Here is a 19,381-nt window from a genome sequence, read left to right as displayed (position 1 = left end):
ATATACGAACCAAAGTCATCACGCTGAATTTTTCCCTTAGTGCGGGATGCAGCGCAACTAACTTACCAACGTAAAATCTAGGCACAAGAGGCAGGAATTTTAAATAGCAGGTAAAAACTCCCATGTCAGATGTGGAAGTGGGTAATCTATTAAAAGAGGTTCACACAGGGCCTCTTGTGGATGCAAACATATTGCTAGCTATTTGTACCAAACAGAATGTTGCACAGCTTGTGGGGTGCCTCATTATGCATTAGTGCTGTTGAGCTGCATTTAGAGAGAGTTGAGTATATCTGCGGCACTGCAGGACATCACTCCTCCTGCTGTCACCGCTGCTTATCTCAGAGAATGCAGTATCAAGGGCAGACGTGTCCCAAGAACAGAGCCGGGGTGGGGGGTGGTCCTGAGGGTGCAGGAACACTTGCCAATATTGCTTTTCTAAGCAACAGCTTTCACCAACTTTTACGGATGCAGCATAGAAAGCACTCTTCCTGGCTGTATCACAGCTTGGTATGGCTCCTGCTCTGCCCAAGACCTCAAGGAAAAGAGTCATGAATGTAGCCCAGTCCATCACGCGAACCAGCCTCCCATCCATTGACTCTGTCTACACTTCCCACTGCCTCGGCAAAGCAGCCAGCATAATTAAGGGCCCCACACATCCCAGACATTCTCTCTTCCACCTTCTTCCGTCAGGAAAAAGATACAAAAGTCTGAGGTCATGCGCCAATCGACTCAAGAACAGCTTCTTCCCTGCTGCCATCAGACTTCTGAATGGGCCTACCTCGCATTAAGTTGATCTTTCTCTACACCCTAGCTAGAACTGTAACACTACATTCTGCACCCTCTCCTTTCCTTCTCTATGAATGGTATGCTTTGTCTGTGTATCGCGCGAGAAACAATACTTTTCACTGCATGTTAATACATGTGGCAACAACAAATCAAATCAAGCCAGCATTCTGAATGATGGAAGAGGCTAGAGGGGTTACGTAGCATCTTTTACGATCTCAGGACTTCGTAAAGTGCTTTTTAAAAATTCATTCATGGGACACGGGTATCGCTGGCTGGCCTGCATTTATTGCCCATCCCTGATTCAATTGCCCTCTGAGCAATGGCAGAGTCAACCACATCCGTGACAGGATTCGAACCCAGGTCTCCAGAACATCAGCTGAGTTTCTGGATTAATCGTCTGCTGACAATATCACAATGCCATCACCTCCCCTTTCCTATCAATGAAAGACTCAGGATGAATTTTTCCTTTTTTTTATGTACTCAATTAAAAAAAAAGCCCTACGATAACAATCTAAAAGGTGGAAGTGTCGACATTTCTCATTACACTGACAGAAGAAAATTAATCTTGTTGCTTAATCTGCTCTATGCTGTCAAGCGTTGCCATGGTGCAGCAAGCAAAATTCTTACTACCGGCCCAAAGAGGGACTGCAGTAACTAATTCTGATCTAACATGCAGGTTAGAATCATAGAAACCCCTTCAGTGCAGAAAGAGGCCATTCGACCCATCGAATCTGCACTGACCACAATCCCATCCAGGCCCTACCCCCATATCCCTATATATTTACCCACTAATCCCTCTAACCTACACATCTCAGGACACTAAAGGGGCAATTTTAGCATGGCCAATCAACCTAACCTGCACATCCTTGGACTGCGGGAGGAAACCAGAACACCCAGAGGTAACCCACGCAGATACAAGGAGAATGTGCAAACTCCACACAGACAGTGACCCGAGACGGGAATCAAACCCAGGTCGCTCGAGCTGTGAAGCAGCAGTGCTAACCACTGTGCCACCATGCAGTCCACGGTTCAGTCGATAATTCGGAAGGTAAATGCAGTGTTCGTACTCATGATGAGAGGGCCAGAATACAAGCACAGGGATGTACACTTGAGGCTGTATAAGGCCCTGGTCAGACACCATTAGGAGTATTGAGAGCAATTTTTGGCCCCGTGTCTAAGGATGGATGTGCCGGCCTTGGAGGGATTCCAGAGAAGGTTCACAAGAATGATCCCTGGAATGAAGAGCTTGTCGTATGAGGACTCTGGCTCTGTACTCATAGGAGTTTAGAAGAATGAGGGGGGAATCTTATTGAAACTCATAAGTTATTGTGAGGCCCAGATAGAGTGGATGTGGAGGGGATGTTTCCACTCAAAGGAAAATCTAGAACCAGAGGGCACAACCTCAGGCTAAAGGGACAATTCTTTAAAACAATGATGAGGATGAATTTCTTCAGTCAGAGAGTGGTGAATCTGTGGAACTCTTTGCTGCAGAAGGCTGTGGAGGCCAGATTGTTGAGTGTCTTTAAGACAGAGATAGATAGGTTCTTGATTAATAAGGGGATCAGGGGTTATGGGGAAAAAGGCAGGAGAATGCGGATGAAAAATATATCAGCCATGATTGAATGGCAGAGCAGACTCGATGGGCCGAGTGGCCTAATTCTGCTCCTATGTCTTATGGTCTGACTTCCACAACATGATAATAAACACAGCATTTTATTCTCACCCCAATCCAAGATTTCAGACGTGCAAAAATATAGAGAATTTGCTTTTCTGGATGATAGCACGGGAAATGAACACTCCGTCTTAAATCATTTCTGCTCACGACAAAATGAGTTGTCAGAGTCTTGCTAGCTGGTCACGGCACACTAAAGGTTAAGGCCCTTTTCAGGCTGCAGAGGACACAAAAATAGCGGTGTCTAATCTGCTACACATACTGCAGCACAATTCGGAGGTGCAGTTTATGTCAGGGCCAGGGATAGCTCGCTACCATTACCCTTGGGAGGTGGGCCCAACTCTCACATCACTCCCAAGTTATGTGAAACTGTTTTACAGATCACATTTAAATCACAGGAGTCCTTCAAGGTCATTCACACCGCTCTTGAGATGCATGACCCTGCACAAAGAACAAAACAACACAGGATCAGGCCCTTCAGTCCTCCAAGCTTGCATCACAGTGTCAAGTGACAACGTCAAATGTCAACAGCTTCCATATTCACTCAGCGAGGAGACCACTCGGCCCATCTTGCTGGCCTTTCAAAAGATCTATCCATATTAGTGCTACACACCAGTTCTTCCCTGGTAGCCTGGCAATCTTTTTTCATGTATATATCCAATTGTGTTTCTGAAAGTTACCATTGAAATTGCTTCAACTGCCCCTTTAGACAATGAATTTCAAACGATAAGGCCCATTTAGAAACTTCAAGGTATATTGTGCAGCTATTCTAGACCTCAACCTCTACATTTGATTTTGGCATTGGTGAGCATAAAGTGTTTCACTCCAGGTACGATTCCAGTGACACACTAGGAAGCTTTTATCCAAACAAACTTCATTTAGAACATAACAGCGCAGTACAGGCACTTCAACCCTCGATGTTGTACTGACCGGTGGAACCAATCTAATGACCCTCTAACCTAAACTATTCCAATGTTATCCATATGCCTAAACAGTGACCATTTGAATGCCCTTAAAGTTGGCAAGTCCACAACTGCTGCAGGCAGGGCATTTCACGTCCTTACTACCCTCTAAGTAAAGAACCTACCTCTGACATCCGTCCTATAATTATCACCCCTCAATTTAAAGCTATGTCCCCTTGTGTTAGCCATCACCATCCGAGGAAAAAGGCTCTTAACCTTCTTCTCTCTAACGAAAACAACCTCAAGTCCCTCAGCTTTTCCTCATAAGACCTTCCCACCATACCAGGCAACATCCTGGTAAATCTCCTCTGCACCCTTTCCAATGCTTCCACACCTTTCTTATAATGCAGCGATCAGAACTGTATGCAATAACTCCAAGTGTGGCCACACCAGAGTTTTGTACAGCTGCAAACATGATCTCACAGCTCCGAAATTCAATCCCTCTACTAATAAAAGTTAACACACCGTACGCCTTCTTAACAACCCTATCAACCTGGGTGCCAACTTTCAGGGATCTATGCATACGTACACCGAGATCTCTCTGCTCATCCACACTACCAAGAGTCCTTCCATTAGCCCAATACTCTAATCCTGTTACTCCTTCAAGAACACAGTTAGAATATAACAAAAAGAATTAGCATAACTTCTATTAATTAAAATACTTGAACATGGCAAAATATAAATCTTAACAGCTAGCTATCTCTGTTGTCCCAATTTAAGCAATATCCCCATAGACGTGAATCCCTTCTGTAAAAGCAGTCAGCACAGAAACCAAAAGGTGCCCATATGACACTAGACCCTCAACTCCTCAACACTTTTGGGCAGAGATTCCAACAGCAATCTTCAGAGAAGGACATATCCTCAGAAGCAAACACAGCCTCTGGCAGCTCCCAGTCTCCAGACACCAGAGACAGAAAATAATTCCTCTCTCTCGGCAGCTTCCAAAGTAGCAAATCTCAGAGAAAGATCCATACGGCAGAATCTCCAAGAAAGAAACTGGCAGATTCATGTCTCCAACTTCAGAAAGGGGAAAATAAAGAGACACTACTTTCTCTCAACTCCAAAAGCAGCATTTAAGCTTGAGTATTCAGCATAAGCCTAGCTTTCCCCATCACATGGCCATATCTGCAAATCAACCCAATCAAGTCCCACTCTGCAAAATCCCAGGGGAAAACAGCAGATCAGCATTAGCTCAGATTAAAACCAGCTTTCCGGACATTAGAAGCAATTATGCTGCTGCAGTAACAGTACAGGATGACAGTACTCAGAACGGCTCCAAGTGTATAGAATCGTTACAACAGATCCTGCACAAGAACATGGCTCAAATACATTTCTTATTGGCACAGTATAGTTGCACAGCTCACCACAATGTACTGCATGAAGTAAAATTCTCCTCTGCTGCTGGTTCCTTAATGAATCATCTTAAATCCTCTGCTTATTGATTCTTCAGCCATTGGAAATAGTTTCTTGCCATTAACTGTATCAAAAATCCCCTATCATCTTCAGCACCTCTGTAACATCTACTTTTAACATTCCCCGCGCTTCCCTTTAGCATCCCCAACTCCTCTCTCATCCCTATAACCAACCTAGTAAGCTCTCTCTGCACCGTTCTCCAAAGTTGCTTAATTAGAAGCAAATTATTGCCATTTCTACAACAGATCCTGAACAAGAACTGGTCTGTTGACCTCATGTGGGGTGTTACAGTTTTGGGACAAGCATAGTTGTAAAGTCCCACCCATTTGTTTCATCCCTTTCCACTGGTGAAGTTCTGACCGTGGCGGGATTTGAACCCTGGTCCCTAGGACATTAGCTGAGTTTCTGGATGAATAGTCTAATCATAATATAAGTCGGCGATCGCCTCCCACATCCTATTAAATGAATTAGGATGAATGTTCAACAGGACAAGTGGTTCTTGAGGCTCACTAATCTGGTGACATTTTTGGCTAAGGGAAGCAATAGTCCCTTTAAAAATCATACACCTTCAATACCATTGCACTGGAACTGAGACTTAGCATTACCCCCATTGGAAATTCAGCAAAAACTCATTTAACAAGCAGTGAGGGAGTAGTGGAGTCAAATAGCATCGATTTAAATTGAACTGGATGAACACATGAACTAGATACAAGTATGGCACAGTGGCTGCCTCTCAGCGCCAGAGACCTGGGTTTGATTCCCAGCATGTGCCACTTTTTGTGTGGAGTTTGCACGTTCTCTGTGTAGATTACTGCCAAGTGCTCCAGATTCCCCCCACAGTCCAAAGGTGCGCGCGTTTGGTGCACTGACCATGCTAAATTGCCACTTAGTGTACCGGGACATGTTAAGGAGATTAGCAGGGTAAATTTGTCGGGTTACGGGGATAGGGCCAAAGTGGGATCGTTGTCAGTGCAGACTCAATGGGCCGAATGGTCTCCTTCTGCACTGGAGGGTTTCTATGGTTTTTAACAGCTAATGCTGATGGGGTCAAATGAAAAGTGGAGGAGGAGGCAGATTTAGAACATAACCATCAACACAAACCTGTTTCTGTGTTGTACATTCTATATAAAGTCATACAATGGAATTCAGATTTACACTGATCTCCCCTGGGTATTGTGTCAGATACGCAGTCAGAATGACAGTCATAATAAAATCAATTTATGATTATCAGGCCCAAAGTGTGTGCTAGAAGCCAGATATATTCACATACCTTGTCCTCACTCGGAGACAGCTATTTGCTGAATCATTCCGCATGGAACATAGGAATTAAGAGCAGAAGTCGGCAATTCTGCCCTTCGAACCCACTCCACCATTTAACATGGTCACGGTTGATTTTATCGTAGTCTCAACTCCACTTTCCTGCCTGCTCCCCATAGCCCTGTATCCTGCTTTCCATTGGAAACATATCTACCTGTTTCTTGAATCTGTTGATTGATTCTGTCTCCATTGCACTCTGGGGCAGTGAGTTCCACAGACTCAAAACCCTCAGGGAAGTAATTTTGCCTCATCTTATTTTTGAAGCTACCTCCACTCAGCCTATGGCTGGAATTTTACCAATCTGTCCGCCACAGGAATCGGAATGGGTGAGAGGTGGAACATGGGAAGGTCCGTTGACCTCGGGCGGGATTTTACACTTTCAGGATAAGCAGGGTTGTAAATCCCGCCCCTATATCTCTCACCTCTTGCTCTAGACTGTCCCACAAAGGGGAACATCTGTTCAACGTCCGCCTTATCAATCCCTTTTAGTATTTTATATACCTCGATCGGATGTTCCCTCATTCTCTAAACTCCAGTAAGTCCAAGGCCAAACTATTTGACCGCTCCTTGTACGTCAACCTTTTGATCCCTCCATCAATCTGGTGGACCTCCTTTGAACAACCTTCAGTGCCATCACATCCTTCCTCTAGCAAGGAGACCAAAACTGGACACTATGCTCCAGGTGTAGTTTCATCCAACGCATTATACAATTGTAACAACACTGCTTTATGTTTAGAATCCAGTCCTTGTGAAACAATTGCAAATCTATTGTAAAATGCTTTGGTCAACGTCAACTTGTCTGGTTTAAAGTTAAACAAAAGCTTGGCAGTTAGGTTTATTTATTAGTGTCACAAATAAGCTTACATTAACACTTCAATGAAGTTACTGTGAAAATCCCCTCATTGCCACACTCCAGCACCTGTTTGGGTACACTGAGGGAGAATTTAGCATGGCCAATGCACCTAACCAGCACGTCTTTCCGACTGTGGGAGGAAACCCATGTAGATAGTGGGAGAACTCCGCACAGACAGTGACCCAAGATGGGAATTGAACCCAGGTCCCTGCTATTGTGAGGCAGCAGTGCTAACCACTGTGACATCCACAAATACATGGAGATGGACATGCATTACATGTATAACATTCACACATTGTATATACAAATATACACACGTATAAAATGGAATACATACACACACGTACATTAGATAGATATACTGTATCCTCTCCATGGTAACCAAGCCAGCATCTAAAGGTCTATTTATTAGCCTTTACATTATTCATTGCTATTCATTAGTTGCAACAAAGAATGGCTACATCCTCAATGAGTTATCTCAAGGTCAGAAAAGCTCTCCCCTTTGTGTACACATTTTGTGTTCTGAAGTGATCTGTTGATGTTACATACAAAGTGTGACAGATGTGCTATACTCAAAAACACACATTATGAAAAGTCTCACACAATGCACACACTTGCTCCTCTCAAGCTTTGGTTGTAGTTTTGTGTCAACATTTCCTATTTAACTATGCCGTGCTAAAACAGTCACGGTATCATTTCAGATGCTGGTCAGTAGGCCTCGACTGAATTTCATTCACAGCTCCAACACAATCCAGACTGAAGCAGTGAATACTCCACCAAACCTCAACACCCCACCCCCTCAACCTTTGGCGCATTGTGGCTGCAATATTTATGCAATTGTGGATGCACTGCAACAACTCACTAAGACTTTGTTAGCAGCATCTACCAAGCACCCTAACTTCCTCTGTCTAAAAGGACAAAAGTAACAAGGTGTATCAGATAAAAGCAAAATACTGTGGATGCTGGAATCTCATCGAATCACTACAGTGCAGAAGTAGACCATTCAGCCCATCGAATCTGCACTGACCACAATCCCACCCAGGGCCCCATTTCCATAACCCCACATACTTACACTGCTAACCCCTCTGACATTAGAGTCAATTTAACATGGGCAATTAACCTAACCTACATATTTTCAGACTGTGGGAGGAGCACCCGGAGGAAACCCACGCAGACATGGGGAGAACGTGCAAACTCCATACACCCGTGGCCAGAATTGAACCTGGGTCCCTGGCGCTGCTGTGAGACAGCAGTGCTAACCACTGTGCCATGCTGAAACAAGAAAAAATAATGCTGGAAATTCTTAGCAGGTCTCACTGCACCTGTGGAGAGAGAATGGAGCCAATGTTGAGTCTGGATAACCCTTCGTTGGATGTATGGGAACACTGCTACCAAGTATTGTACGCTACGCATTCATAAAAATCGCTACAGTGCGGGAGGCAGCCATCGGCCCATCGCATCTACACCGACTCTCTGATAGAGCAGCCCATCCAACCCATCCCTGTAACCCCAAATATTTACCCTGCTAATCTCCCTAACCTACACATCCTGGGACACTAGGGGGCAATTTAGCACGGCCAATCAATCTAACGCTTTTGAACTGTGGGAGGAAACCAGAGCACCCGAAGGAAACCCACACATTGGGAGAATGTGCAAACTCCACACAGTCACCCAAAGCCAGAACTGATCCCAGGTCCCTGATTCTGTGAGGCAGCTGTGTTAACCATTACGCCACCGTACTGCCCATTGCGTGTGTGATCGCAGGATCCACGTTTTCCTATCAGTTCGACTACTGCAACAGTATTGGATATTTGCAATGTTAATCCTCTTCGGCGTCTACTTGTGTGCTGGCTGATATTGAAAAGGCACCAGGGACAAAAACGCAATAAACTGGTTACAAGGCTGATCTCATCACTCCAAACTAAAGTAAGGAAACTTCCAGTTTCACCTGCGTTGTACGTTGGATTTGTGCTGTATGGCAGAAAAGGTTGATAATTGATACAGAGACCCATGGCATTCGGAAAACAGAAAAGTGCAGACATTAAAAATAAAATTACAGGGTGTAGCTAAAAAAAAATGCCTCTGTTTGGAAGATTTTAAATAGTGCTGGTGCTCCACCAGCTAACCACAGATAGATTGAACTGTTTGCAAACGACACATTAAAAAAAGAAAAACCACTGATGAAAATAATGGCTGTCATGCGTCACCTGATATTTGATATTATAAGTTGACCACTTCTCTGGAAGATTTCTATACAAAATCTGTGAAGCATTGCTGCCTCACAGCTCCAGAGATCTGGCTTCGATTCCTGGCTTGGGTGAGTGTCTGCGTGGAGGAATTCTCCCTACGCCTGCGTGGGTTTCCCCCTCAGTCCAAAGATGTGCAGGTTAGGTTGATTGGCCATGCTAAATCGCCCCTAGAAAGTGTAAGTTAGAGGGATTAGTGCGATAAATATGTGGGTTTACGGGGATAGGGCCTGGGTGGGATTGTTGTCAGACTCAATGGGCCAAATGGCCTCCTTCTGCGCTGTAGGGTTTCTATGATTTCTATGAATTGTCCTGCACACCTATTGCATTGAATTTCATACCTGGGAGGTGTCAAGGCCCACCTCAGGAATGGAATGACTTGAGAGGAAGTCATTAAAACAAGTAAGTGATGTACTTTTATGAACTGAACTATATCAAGACAACAGGAATGGCTAATTAGCCCAGATATTCATTAAACATTCAAAACCTCCTATAGATTTCTCTCTAGAAATGTGTCAAAGGTTTTGGAGATATAAAGATTTTAAAAATGAGATGAATTGGCCTGTAGCAATGATACAAAACATACTAATCGAATTCCTTTCTGGGAATATACAGACAGAAGTTTTAAAAACTGGTTCTGCCAAGCAGAATCAAAAGGAGGAGGAGGAAGAAACACCACAGTCACCTGCAAACACTGCTGGAACAGAGCAGTAAACATCTCTCTCTTTCTGAAGCGAAACGAGTCCTTAACAAAGTATAGACCTGACTCAAGTGAACGCCGCTGAATTCCACAAGAAATAAAGTAACTTCAAACGGCTATAACATTCAAAGATCCAAACATCAAAGGTGAACAAAGGCTTAATTGTATCAAGTTAATTGTATCAGGGTGGCACAGTGGTTAGCACTGCTGCCTCAAGCAACAGGGGCCTGGGTTCAGTTCCAGCCTTGGGTCACTGCCTGTGTGAAGTTTGCACATTCTCCCCGTGTCTGTGTGGGTTTCCTCCCACGGTCTAAAGAAGTGTGGTTAGATTGATTAACCATGGTAAATTGACCCTAGTGTCAGGGGGATTAGTGGGGTGAATATGTAGGGTGATGGGATAGGGCCTAGGTGTTGATGCAGACCCAAAGAGCCGAATGGTCTTCTTCTACATTGTAGGGATTCTATAATCTTAATTTACTTTTTATTGGGCTCTAACTTCCTTACTTGATGTGTGCGTGCGTGCAAGGTCACATTTTTTATTATTTTTTCTTGGGTTTATAACTAACAAACCTACCCTGTGTCTCAAGAAAACCTGGTTTGATTGGCCCTTTATTAAAAAGTAAATAAGTTGGACTGGAAAAGGCATTAATGGGTAAAATAAATTTTAAAAAACTTTGTTGTGACCAACCAAGAGGGTTGAATAAGGAAGCCGGTTCACTCCTCCTCACTCGGTTGTAATACTGTTTACAAATTATAGCAAAACACTCAAATAAAAGCCAACTCTTTCTAATGTAGCTACGTTGTGGTATTTATAGGCTAGGGCTGGCCAAACTTTCTGAACTTTGGAGCTGCACACAATAATTAACAGACTGGCAAGACTTGCAAACACAGACAACCGTTACACATACTTGGTTAGTTTAACATTCGCACACTTGTAAATGCTCCCATCCCAGTCCCTCACTCATTCCCTCCCATCCCACTCACTCACCGATTCATTCCCCCTCCTCCAATCACCCTGGATTTCCCCATTTTGTCTGGGTGGGGAGAGTGAACGTGGGCAGAAGCAGCAGTCAGGCCCTGATTCTCAGTCTCCTTCTCGCTCCATGACCACACCTCCCCCCTCCCCATTTTGGGCAATGCTCTCAGCCTTCCTCCAGTGCTAACCCAGTCATGCTTTCAACCCAGTCTGGCACTTTGATTTATACAGCCCAGGCAACACCAGGCAATCCAGTGCAGGCAGGCACTTTGCAGACTATATGTGGGAGCAATAGCGACTAAGGTGGGGGGAGGGGGTGGTGAAGAGTCATCCCTTGTTACAGACAGTTGCTTTGTACCAGTCTTTTACCAAGACTATTGCCATTAAAGCAATATAGGAATTACTCAACTAGAAAATACCAACAGTGTCCACATCACTAACAATCTGTCCTGGTCCCTCCATAGAAAGCATCCGTTCCCGACGTATCATAGCTTGGTATGGTTCCTGCTCTGACCAAGACCGCAAGAAACTACAAAGGGTTGTGAACGTAGCTCAGTCCATCACACAAACCAGCCTCCCATCCACTGACTCCATCTATACTTTCCGCTGCCTCGGAAAAGCAACCAATATAATCAAGGATCTCACGCATCACGGACACATCCTTTTTCATCAGGAAAAAGATACAAAAGTCTGGGATCATGTACCAACCGACTCAAGAATGGCCTCTTCCCTAGTGCCAGACTTTTGAATGAACCTACAGATAGTGTTGAGGGAGTAGGGGGAGCTGCAAAAGGACTTGGACAAGTTAAGAGAACGCGCAAAGAAATGGAAGATGGAACACAATGTGGAAAAGTGTGAGATTGTGCTCTTTGGAAGGAGGAATGGAGGCATAAACTATTTTCTAAATCAGAAAATGCTTAGAAAATCAGAAACACAAAGGAACTTGGGAGTCCTTGTTCAAGGTTCTCTTAAGGTTAAGTTGGCTGTTACGAAGGCAAATGCAAGATTAGCATTCGTGTCAAGAGGGCTAGAATACAAGAGCAGGGATGTACTCCTGAAGCTGTATAATGCTCTGGTTAAACCCCATTTGGAGTGTTGAGAGCAGTTATGGGCCCCATATCTAAGGAAGGGTGTAGTCTTGGAAAGGGTCCAGAGGAGGTTCACAATAATTATTCTTGGACGATGAACTTGTCGTACGAGTAACGGTTGAGGACTCTGGGTCTGTACTCACTGGAATTTATAAGAATGAGGGGGGATCTTATTGAAACTTACAGGATACTATGAGGCCTGGATAGAGTGGATGTGGACAGGATATTTCCACTAGTAGAAAAAACTAGAACTACAGGGCACAGCCTCAGGCTAAAGGACGATCCTTTAAAACTGAGATGAGGAGGAATTTCTTCAGCCAGAGAGTGGTGAATCTGTGGAAATCTTTGCTGCAGAAGCCAGGTCATTGAGGTCTTCAAGCCAGAGATAGATAGGTTATTGATTAATAAGGGGGTCAGGGGTTATGGGGAAAAGGCAGGAGAATGGGGATGAGAAAAATATCAGCCATGATTGAATGATGAAACAAACTCAATAGGTGCAGAATTAGGCCACTCGGCCAATGTCTTCTAGTCTTACTTGATATTAAGCTGATAGTTACAATCACAGCTAGGATGCAAAGAATAATCAGGTCACCCTTCAGCCTTTGTCTTTCCAGGGAAAACAATCCAAGTTTACCCAATCTCTCATACCTCAAACCCTCCAGAACAGGCAATATCCTAGCTAACCTTCTTTGCAGTCTCTCCAAAGCTTCCACGTCCTTCTGGTAGTGTGGTGACCAGAGCCACATGCAATACTCCAAATGCGGCCTGACTAAAGTTTTATACAGCTAAAGCAAAAAGAAAACTTCAGTCACCTCTCGTCCATGTTTTTCTCCGTGAGAATATTCTTGTTTACATAATTGTTCCGCATAAATGCAAACACCTCCATCTAACTCAAATCATATCGCTCTCCTATATCCTTTTAGCCGATGCAATATTCATTTTGTATAATGGGGACTCAAACTGTACACAGTATTCTAAGTGCAATGGCGCTAATGCTTTATAAAGTGGCGCTATAAACTCACTATTTCAGCTCAATATTGATCTTGTAATATATCTTAACATCCAATTTATTTTACTTTCACTGCCAAAAGCACACACTGTCAAGGCAGCTTCAATCTGTCAACTACATTCATTTCCCATGAATATTATTTTCTTTCCACTTCAGGATTGTTACCTTGGTGATTCTAGCTCCAGGTGGAGATCCTTATGTTTGCCAAAGATGTCTTTCGGCTACCAACTGTCTGCCCAATCCCCAACTATTTCCAAACCAACCTGGAGCTCATATTGTTCAATTCGGGGTCTAGCACCTTCAATAGCTTCGTATCATTTGTAAATTTAACTAATCAGCTGGGTGGTGGCATAGTAGTCAGCACTGCTGCCTCACAGCACCAGGGATCCGGGTTTGATTCCAGGCATGAGCGACTCTGTGCGGAGTCTGCACGTTCTCATGTCTACGTGGATTCCTCCTGGGTGCTCCAGTTTCCCCCCACAGTCCGAAAGACGTGCTGGTTAGGTGCACTGGCCATGTTAAATTCTCCCTCATTGTGTCCAAACAGATGCCAGAGTGTGGCGATTAGGGGATTTTCACAGTAACTTCATTGCAGCGTTAATGTAAGCCTACTTGTGACACTAATAAATAAACTTAATATGCACATGGCTCCTATATCCTGATCATTTAGCATCTGGATGAGCATTTGGCACATCATAACATGCAGGACTACAGGTTAAGTGCTGGCAGATGGGATTAGGCAGGAGTTCAGGTGTTTCTAATGTGTTGGTATGGGCCCGCTTAGCCAAAAGGCCTCTTCTGCGCTGTATGATTTATAAAGATATTGCAGCAAATAAATCCAGATGGACTCTGTGAGTCCTAAACAAAGTGCAATTTATTGACATTCAAAGGGCACACGACACAGAAGATGCTGAGAGGACGTTTCCCCTTGTGCAAGAATCTAGACCCAAGGGACAAAGTTTCAGATGAAGAGATCGTTTAGTATCCATGGAATATGAAGGAATTTCTTCTTCCAAAAAGGGTCACAAATCTCCAGAATTCCCTATCCCAGAGAGGTGACAAAGCGGAGTCATTGAATACATTCCAGACAAAGACAAAAAGATTCTTGAAGTCAAGCAGACTAATGGAATTGAGGCCAAGACTAGTCAGCCATGAACTTATTGGATGGCAGAGCAGATGTAAAGGGCCAGAAATGACTTATTACTTCTCCTGTGCTCTGTCAGATCTTTTCAAATAGAAGATCATTGCAGGCGGTGGTGCAAAATGTGCAACATCAGAATGACCCCCATTGTACACAGCACCAATACTTAAATTCACTGACTACAATGGAGCTGAACACCAGGTGCTGCATATAAATAAGCAGCCAGTCCAAAAAACATCCATTCTGTACCCAAATCCAAAACAAATTTCTATCTCTTTAATTCCTTCGATACTTCATACAAATGCAGGTCATCGCCCAGTGTAATGACACAATTTAACAATTAGGTGAATTTGGTTCTATTTTTCCCCCTCATTTATATCATCTCGTCCTCCTTATCTTCCAAATTTCCCACATCCTTTAAGAAGTATCTGGATGATGCAGATCCTGTACCAATCATGTTGTCCTGTCTAGACCAACCACCTTTATCCCTCTATTCCCCACCTGTTCATTTGTCTATCCAGGCAAGTCTTAAATGTCGTTGATGTATCTTCCTCAGACACCTCCCTTGGCAGTACATTCCAGGCCCCCACCACCCTCTGTGTAAAAAAACTTCCCCCGCACATCTCCACTGAACCTTTCCCCCCTTACCTTGAACTTGTTCCCCCTTGTAATTGTCATTTCTGCCCTGGGAAAACTGTTCACCTTATCTGTGCTCCTCATAAATTTTATAAACTTCTATCAGGTCACCCCTCAACCTCCGTCTTTCCAGGGAGAGCAATCCCAGTTTATTCAATCTCTCCTCATAGCTAATACTCTCCATATTAGGCAACATCCTGGTAAACCTTTTCTGTACTCTCTCCAAAGCCTCCTCATCCTTCTGGAAGTGACGTTCAGGGCTATGGGCCAAGTGCTGGCAGATAGGGTTAGTTGGGAGTTCAGGCATTTCTAATGTGTCAGTGCAGACTCGATGGGCTGAAGGCCTCTTCTGCGCCGCATGGTTCTATGAATAGCCTTCACTGTTCTATTACATTGAGATGGGTAACAGATGGAAGAGGATTTTTTAATCCATAAACAAACAATGTTGTTGTCTCTTCTGTAAGCTTAAGTGTAAAACCACCAGGAATGGTAAAGGAAGAGGAGCAGAGATGAAAGTCAGGAGAGGGGAAGGTGAATGGACTTCCAGAAATGAGTGAAAGGTTCCCATGCCAGTTTTAAAATGCCCCTGTAATCTTTTGATTTGAATTATTGTCACATGTATTAGAATACAATGAAAAGTATTGTTTCTTGTGCACTATACAAACAAAGCACACCATTCATAGAAAAGCAAAGGAGAGAGTGCAGGATGTTGTGCTACAGTTACAGCTAGGATTTCAAGAAAGAACTTAATGCAAGGTATGTCCATTCAAAAGTCTGATAGCAGCAGGGAAAAGGCTGCCCTCAAGGCAACTGGTACGTAATCTCAGACTTTTGTATCTTTTTCCCGACGGAAGGTGGTGGAAGAGAGTATGCCCAGGGTCCATAATTATGCTGGCTGCTTTTCTGAGGCAACAGGAAGTCACAGAGGTTTACAGAATCGAAACAGGCCCTTCGGCCCAACTTGTCCATGCTGTCCCTTTTTTAAGTGTAGACAGAGTCAATGGATGGGAGACTGGTTTGAGTCTCTTCTCCATCTTTGTTGACTGTGCTATTCCTACAGCCCTCATTCTATTTTCATTACTCCACTGTTAGCTGAAGACAGCGATGCTGCTCAGGTCCTGAGCTCTTAAATTCCCTCGCTAGAGCTCTCTATTGCCTTAGAGGCATTCCATCCATACAACCCCAGTCTTTGACTCAGCTTTTGTGTTGCCTATCCTCATATGGTTATGGGACATGGTCTCAAACTGCTCATAACCATCAAAAAGCTCAGGACATTTTCCTGTATTAAAAAGGGTACAGTAACTCAGTGGTTATGTTACAGAACCAATACAGAGAGACTAGTTCAAATTGCACTGTGACAGCTGGGAAATTTAAATTCAATCAATTTAAAGCCAGGAATAAAAGAAGTGCCTTAATCACAGTGAACCAGAAACTACTGACTAGTTATATAAAACATATTTGCTTCACTTTTGTCCTTTGAGGAAGGACATATAAATGAGGCAGGGTAAGGTTATGTACGAGATTCCAGATGGGGCAGCACAGTGGTTAGCACTGCTGCCTCACAGCACCAGAGACCAGGGTTTGATTCCAGCATCAGGTCACTGCCTGCGCGGAGTCTGCACGCTCTCCCCACGTCTGTGTGGGTTTCCTCCAGGTGCCTCCCACAGTCCAAGGATGAGTGGGTTAGGTTGATTGACCATGCTAAATTGACCCTACTGTCAGGGGGATTTGCAGGGTAAATATGAGGCGTTACGGGAATCAAGCATACGTGGGATTGTGGTTGGTGCAAACTCGATGGGCCAAATGGCCTCCTAGTGCACTGTGGGGATTCAATGATTCTATCTGCTTAGCAATGTAGTCGATTCTTAGCTATTCTCTGAAATGGCATACCAAGCCACATAGGCTCAGTTTAAGTTTATTAATGCCACAAGTAAGCTTACATTAATACTGCAATGAAGTTACTATGAAAATCCCCTAGTCACCACACTCTGGCCTCTACTGAGGGAGAATCGAGCATGGCCATCCCACCTAACCAGCATATCATTTGGACTATGGAAGGAAACCAGAGCACCTAGAGGTGACCCATGCAGACGTGAGGAGTACATGCAGACTCCACACAGACAGTGACCTAAGCCAGGAATTGAACCCAGGTCCTTGGTACTATGAGACAGCAATGCTGTGTCACCATACTGCAATTGCTCCAAGTATAAACAAGAATAAAACTAGATTGGTCACCTTGCATCAACTTTTAGGCGCCAGACAAAGGGACATGCCACCTCCTGGTTGAAAAATCAGCAAGGAAAAATCCAAGGAGTCCTCAACTGTGCCCCCAGTCCCCGTGGAGTCTATCATGACAAACTCCATTCCTATTCCATTTGGAGAGCAAAAAGACTCCGTACCCAATGGGATGATGCTGGACTATCAGCGCAATAGCTTCCCTTTTCCATTTTCAATGTGTTCAAATGAAAAGGACAAAATATAACCCACAATCCTTTAGATAGAGGATTGTGTTTTTTTTAAAAAGGTGCCAATAATTTTTCTCCAGAGTTTCACACAGCAGTTCCTGGAGATTGATTATTGATTCCTGGAGACTCCAGACCAATTTTAAAAAATCCTGTCTCCAAAAGATAAGCAATGTTTTAAATCCTTGTCTAGATTTATTAGCGAGTGACATTCAACCACTCACAACACTATAACAAACACTTAGCCCAATAGAACATAAAGAGTTTTAAAACACACACACACACACACACACACACACACACACACACACACGTGAATATCCCTCAGGTCAATTACGAGGTTTATTCAAAGGACTATCCAGGGTGGGGTTACTCTCCCTCCTGGTACCTATAGCCCCTCCACACCTGCTCCCTCTGTCCTCACCCTCCCTCCTGGTACCTACAGCCCCTCCACACCAGCTCCCTCTGTCCTCACCCCATCCTGGTACCTGTACCCTCTCCACACCCTCTCCCTCTGCCCTCACCCCCCTCCTGGTACCTGTACCCCCTCCACACCCTCTCCCTCTGCCCTCACCCCCCTCCTGGTACCTGTACCCCCTCCACACCCTCTCCCTCTGCCCTCACCCCCCTCCTGGTACCTGTACCCCCTCCACACCCTCTCCCTCTGCCCTCACCCCCCTCCTGGTACCTGTACCCCCTCCACACCCTCTCCCTCTGCCCTCACCCCCCTCCTGGTACCTGTACCCCCTCCACACCCTCTCCCTCTGCCCTCACCCCCCTCCTGGTACCTGTACCCCCTCCACACCCTCTCCCTCTGCCCTCACCCCCCTCCTGGTACCTGTACCCCCTCCACACCCTCTCCCTCTGCCCTCACCCCCCTCCTGGTACCTGTACCCCCTCCACACCCTCTCCCTCTGCCCTCACCCCCCTCCTGGTACCTGTACCCCCTCCACACCCTCTCCCTCTGCCCTCACCCCCCTCCTGGTACTTGTACCCCCTCCACACCCTCTCCCTCTGCCCTCACCCTCCCTCCTGGTACCTGTACCCCCTCCACACCCTCTCCCTCTGCCCTCACCCTCCCTCCTGGTACCTGTACCCCCTCCACACCCTCTCCCTCTGCCCTCACTCCTTCCTGCCATCCTCCCTGGGCTGACCTGTTGCATCTCTGGGGACAAGGGGACACACTGGGGGGGGGGGGGGGGTGTAGAGGCTGTTTTGTGGAGATCCCCGGGTGTGACAGGGTGAGCGGACAGTGGGGAGGTCAGCACAGCCCCTGGCCACTACACCACAGATATTGGAACTAACTTTAATGCAATAGGTCAAAAAATAGAAACTCACCCGACATCATCAATAATTCGTGCTGGGAAGGCGCTGAAACTTCTTTTGGAATGAGAACAGGATATATTCACAACATACAGATGGAAATATCCTGGGCTTTGCTTGATCCGGAACAGAAGCGGAGAGTGGGTGGGGGCTGGAAACGGTCAGTGGTGATATTCTTCTGCTCTTTTACCCCACAGTCTGACTGGGGCTGGCAGGGGGAGAGAGAGAGAGAAACAGCCAATTCCAGCTCACCATCCCCAACCCTCTGCTCCCAGCCTCTCTCTCTCTCACACACACACACACACCTCTTCACATCCAATCAGGCTCCCGGGGCAGTCTGAACTCCAGCGCAACTCTGTAAAATATTTAAATATTTAAAAAGCACACACACAAACCCAGCCTCTCTCCTTCCAGCCTGATCTAACTAAATCACTCTGTTTTGTGTCTGTGGTGCGGGGTGGGGGGAGCTAAAGTCCACACTGATACACTCTACACTGCTGTCTTCCCATGTCCCCCTCTCCTCCCCACTCCGGCAGTCTGACATTGGACAATGTCACTCGGAGAGCTGTAACTCTGACCAGCCCCACCTGCCTTCGCTTCCAACACCAGTGTCTTGTGACTGCAGCAACAGTTGTTTTCGCTGCTATTTGTCAGACAGGAGCAGTGAAGGAGTCACCGCAGATTTCCCTTGTCGAGGTGTTAAAAGGACATTTGTCTTTCTGAAATGTCATTTGCCCAAATATATCGTTCTGTGCCATTTTCTGGCTGGAAGAGAAAGTTCATTTATTTTTAAGCGA

General features: G+C 45.1%; 1 protein-coding gene across 2 annotated transcripts in view; it reads right to left on the bottom strand.

Moving 5' to 3' along the window:
- gyg2 (glycogenin 2) overlaps positions 1–18,999 on the bottom strand; it is a 102,869-nt gene extending 83,870 nt beyond the window's left edge. The window contains exon 1 of one of the 2 annotated variants that reach the window (XM_080197661.1): positions 18,600–18,999. In XM_080197661.1, the coding sequence (XP_080053787.1) occupies positions 18,600–18,609 (10 nt within the window). In that variant the 5' untranslated portion in view covers positions 18,610–18,999. The remainder of the gene's footprint in view (positions 1–18,599) is intronic. The other variant, XM_080197662.1, reaches the window with a different exon arrangement.
- Between the last annotated feature and the right edge of the window lie 382 nt (positions 19,000–19,381).

This window comes from Carcharhinus amblyrhynchos, chromosome 10, assembly GCF_965287045.1.
Source record: "Carcharhinus amblyrhynchos chromosome 10, sCarAmb.v2.hapA, whole genome shotgun sequence".
Lineage (NCBI taxonomy): Eukaryota > Metazoa > Chordata > Chondrichthyes > Carcharhiniformes > Carcharhinidae > Carcharhinus > Carcharhinus amblyrhynchos.
This window is presented reverse-complemented; position numbering and strand designations above follow the sequence as displayed.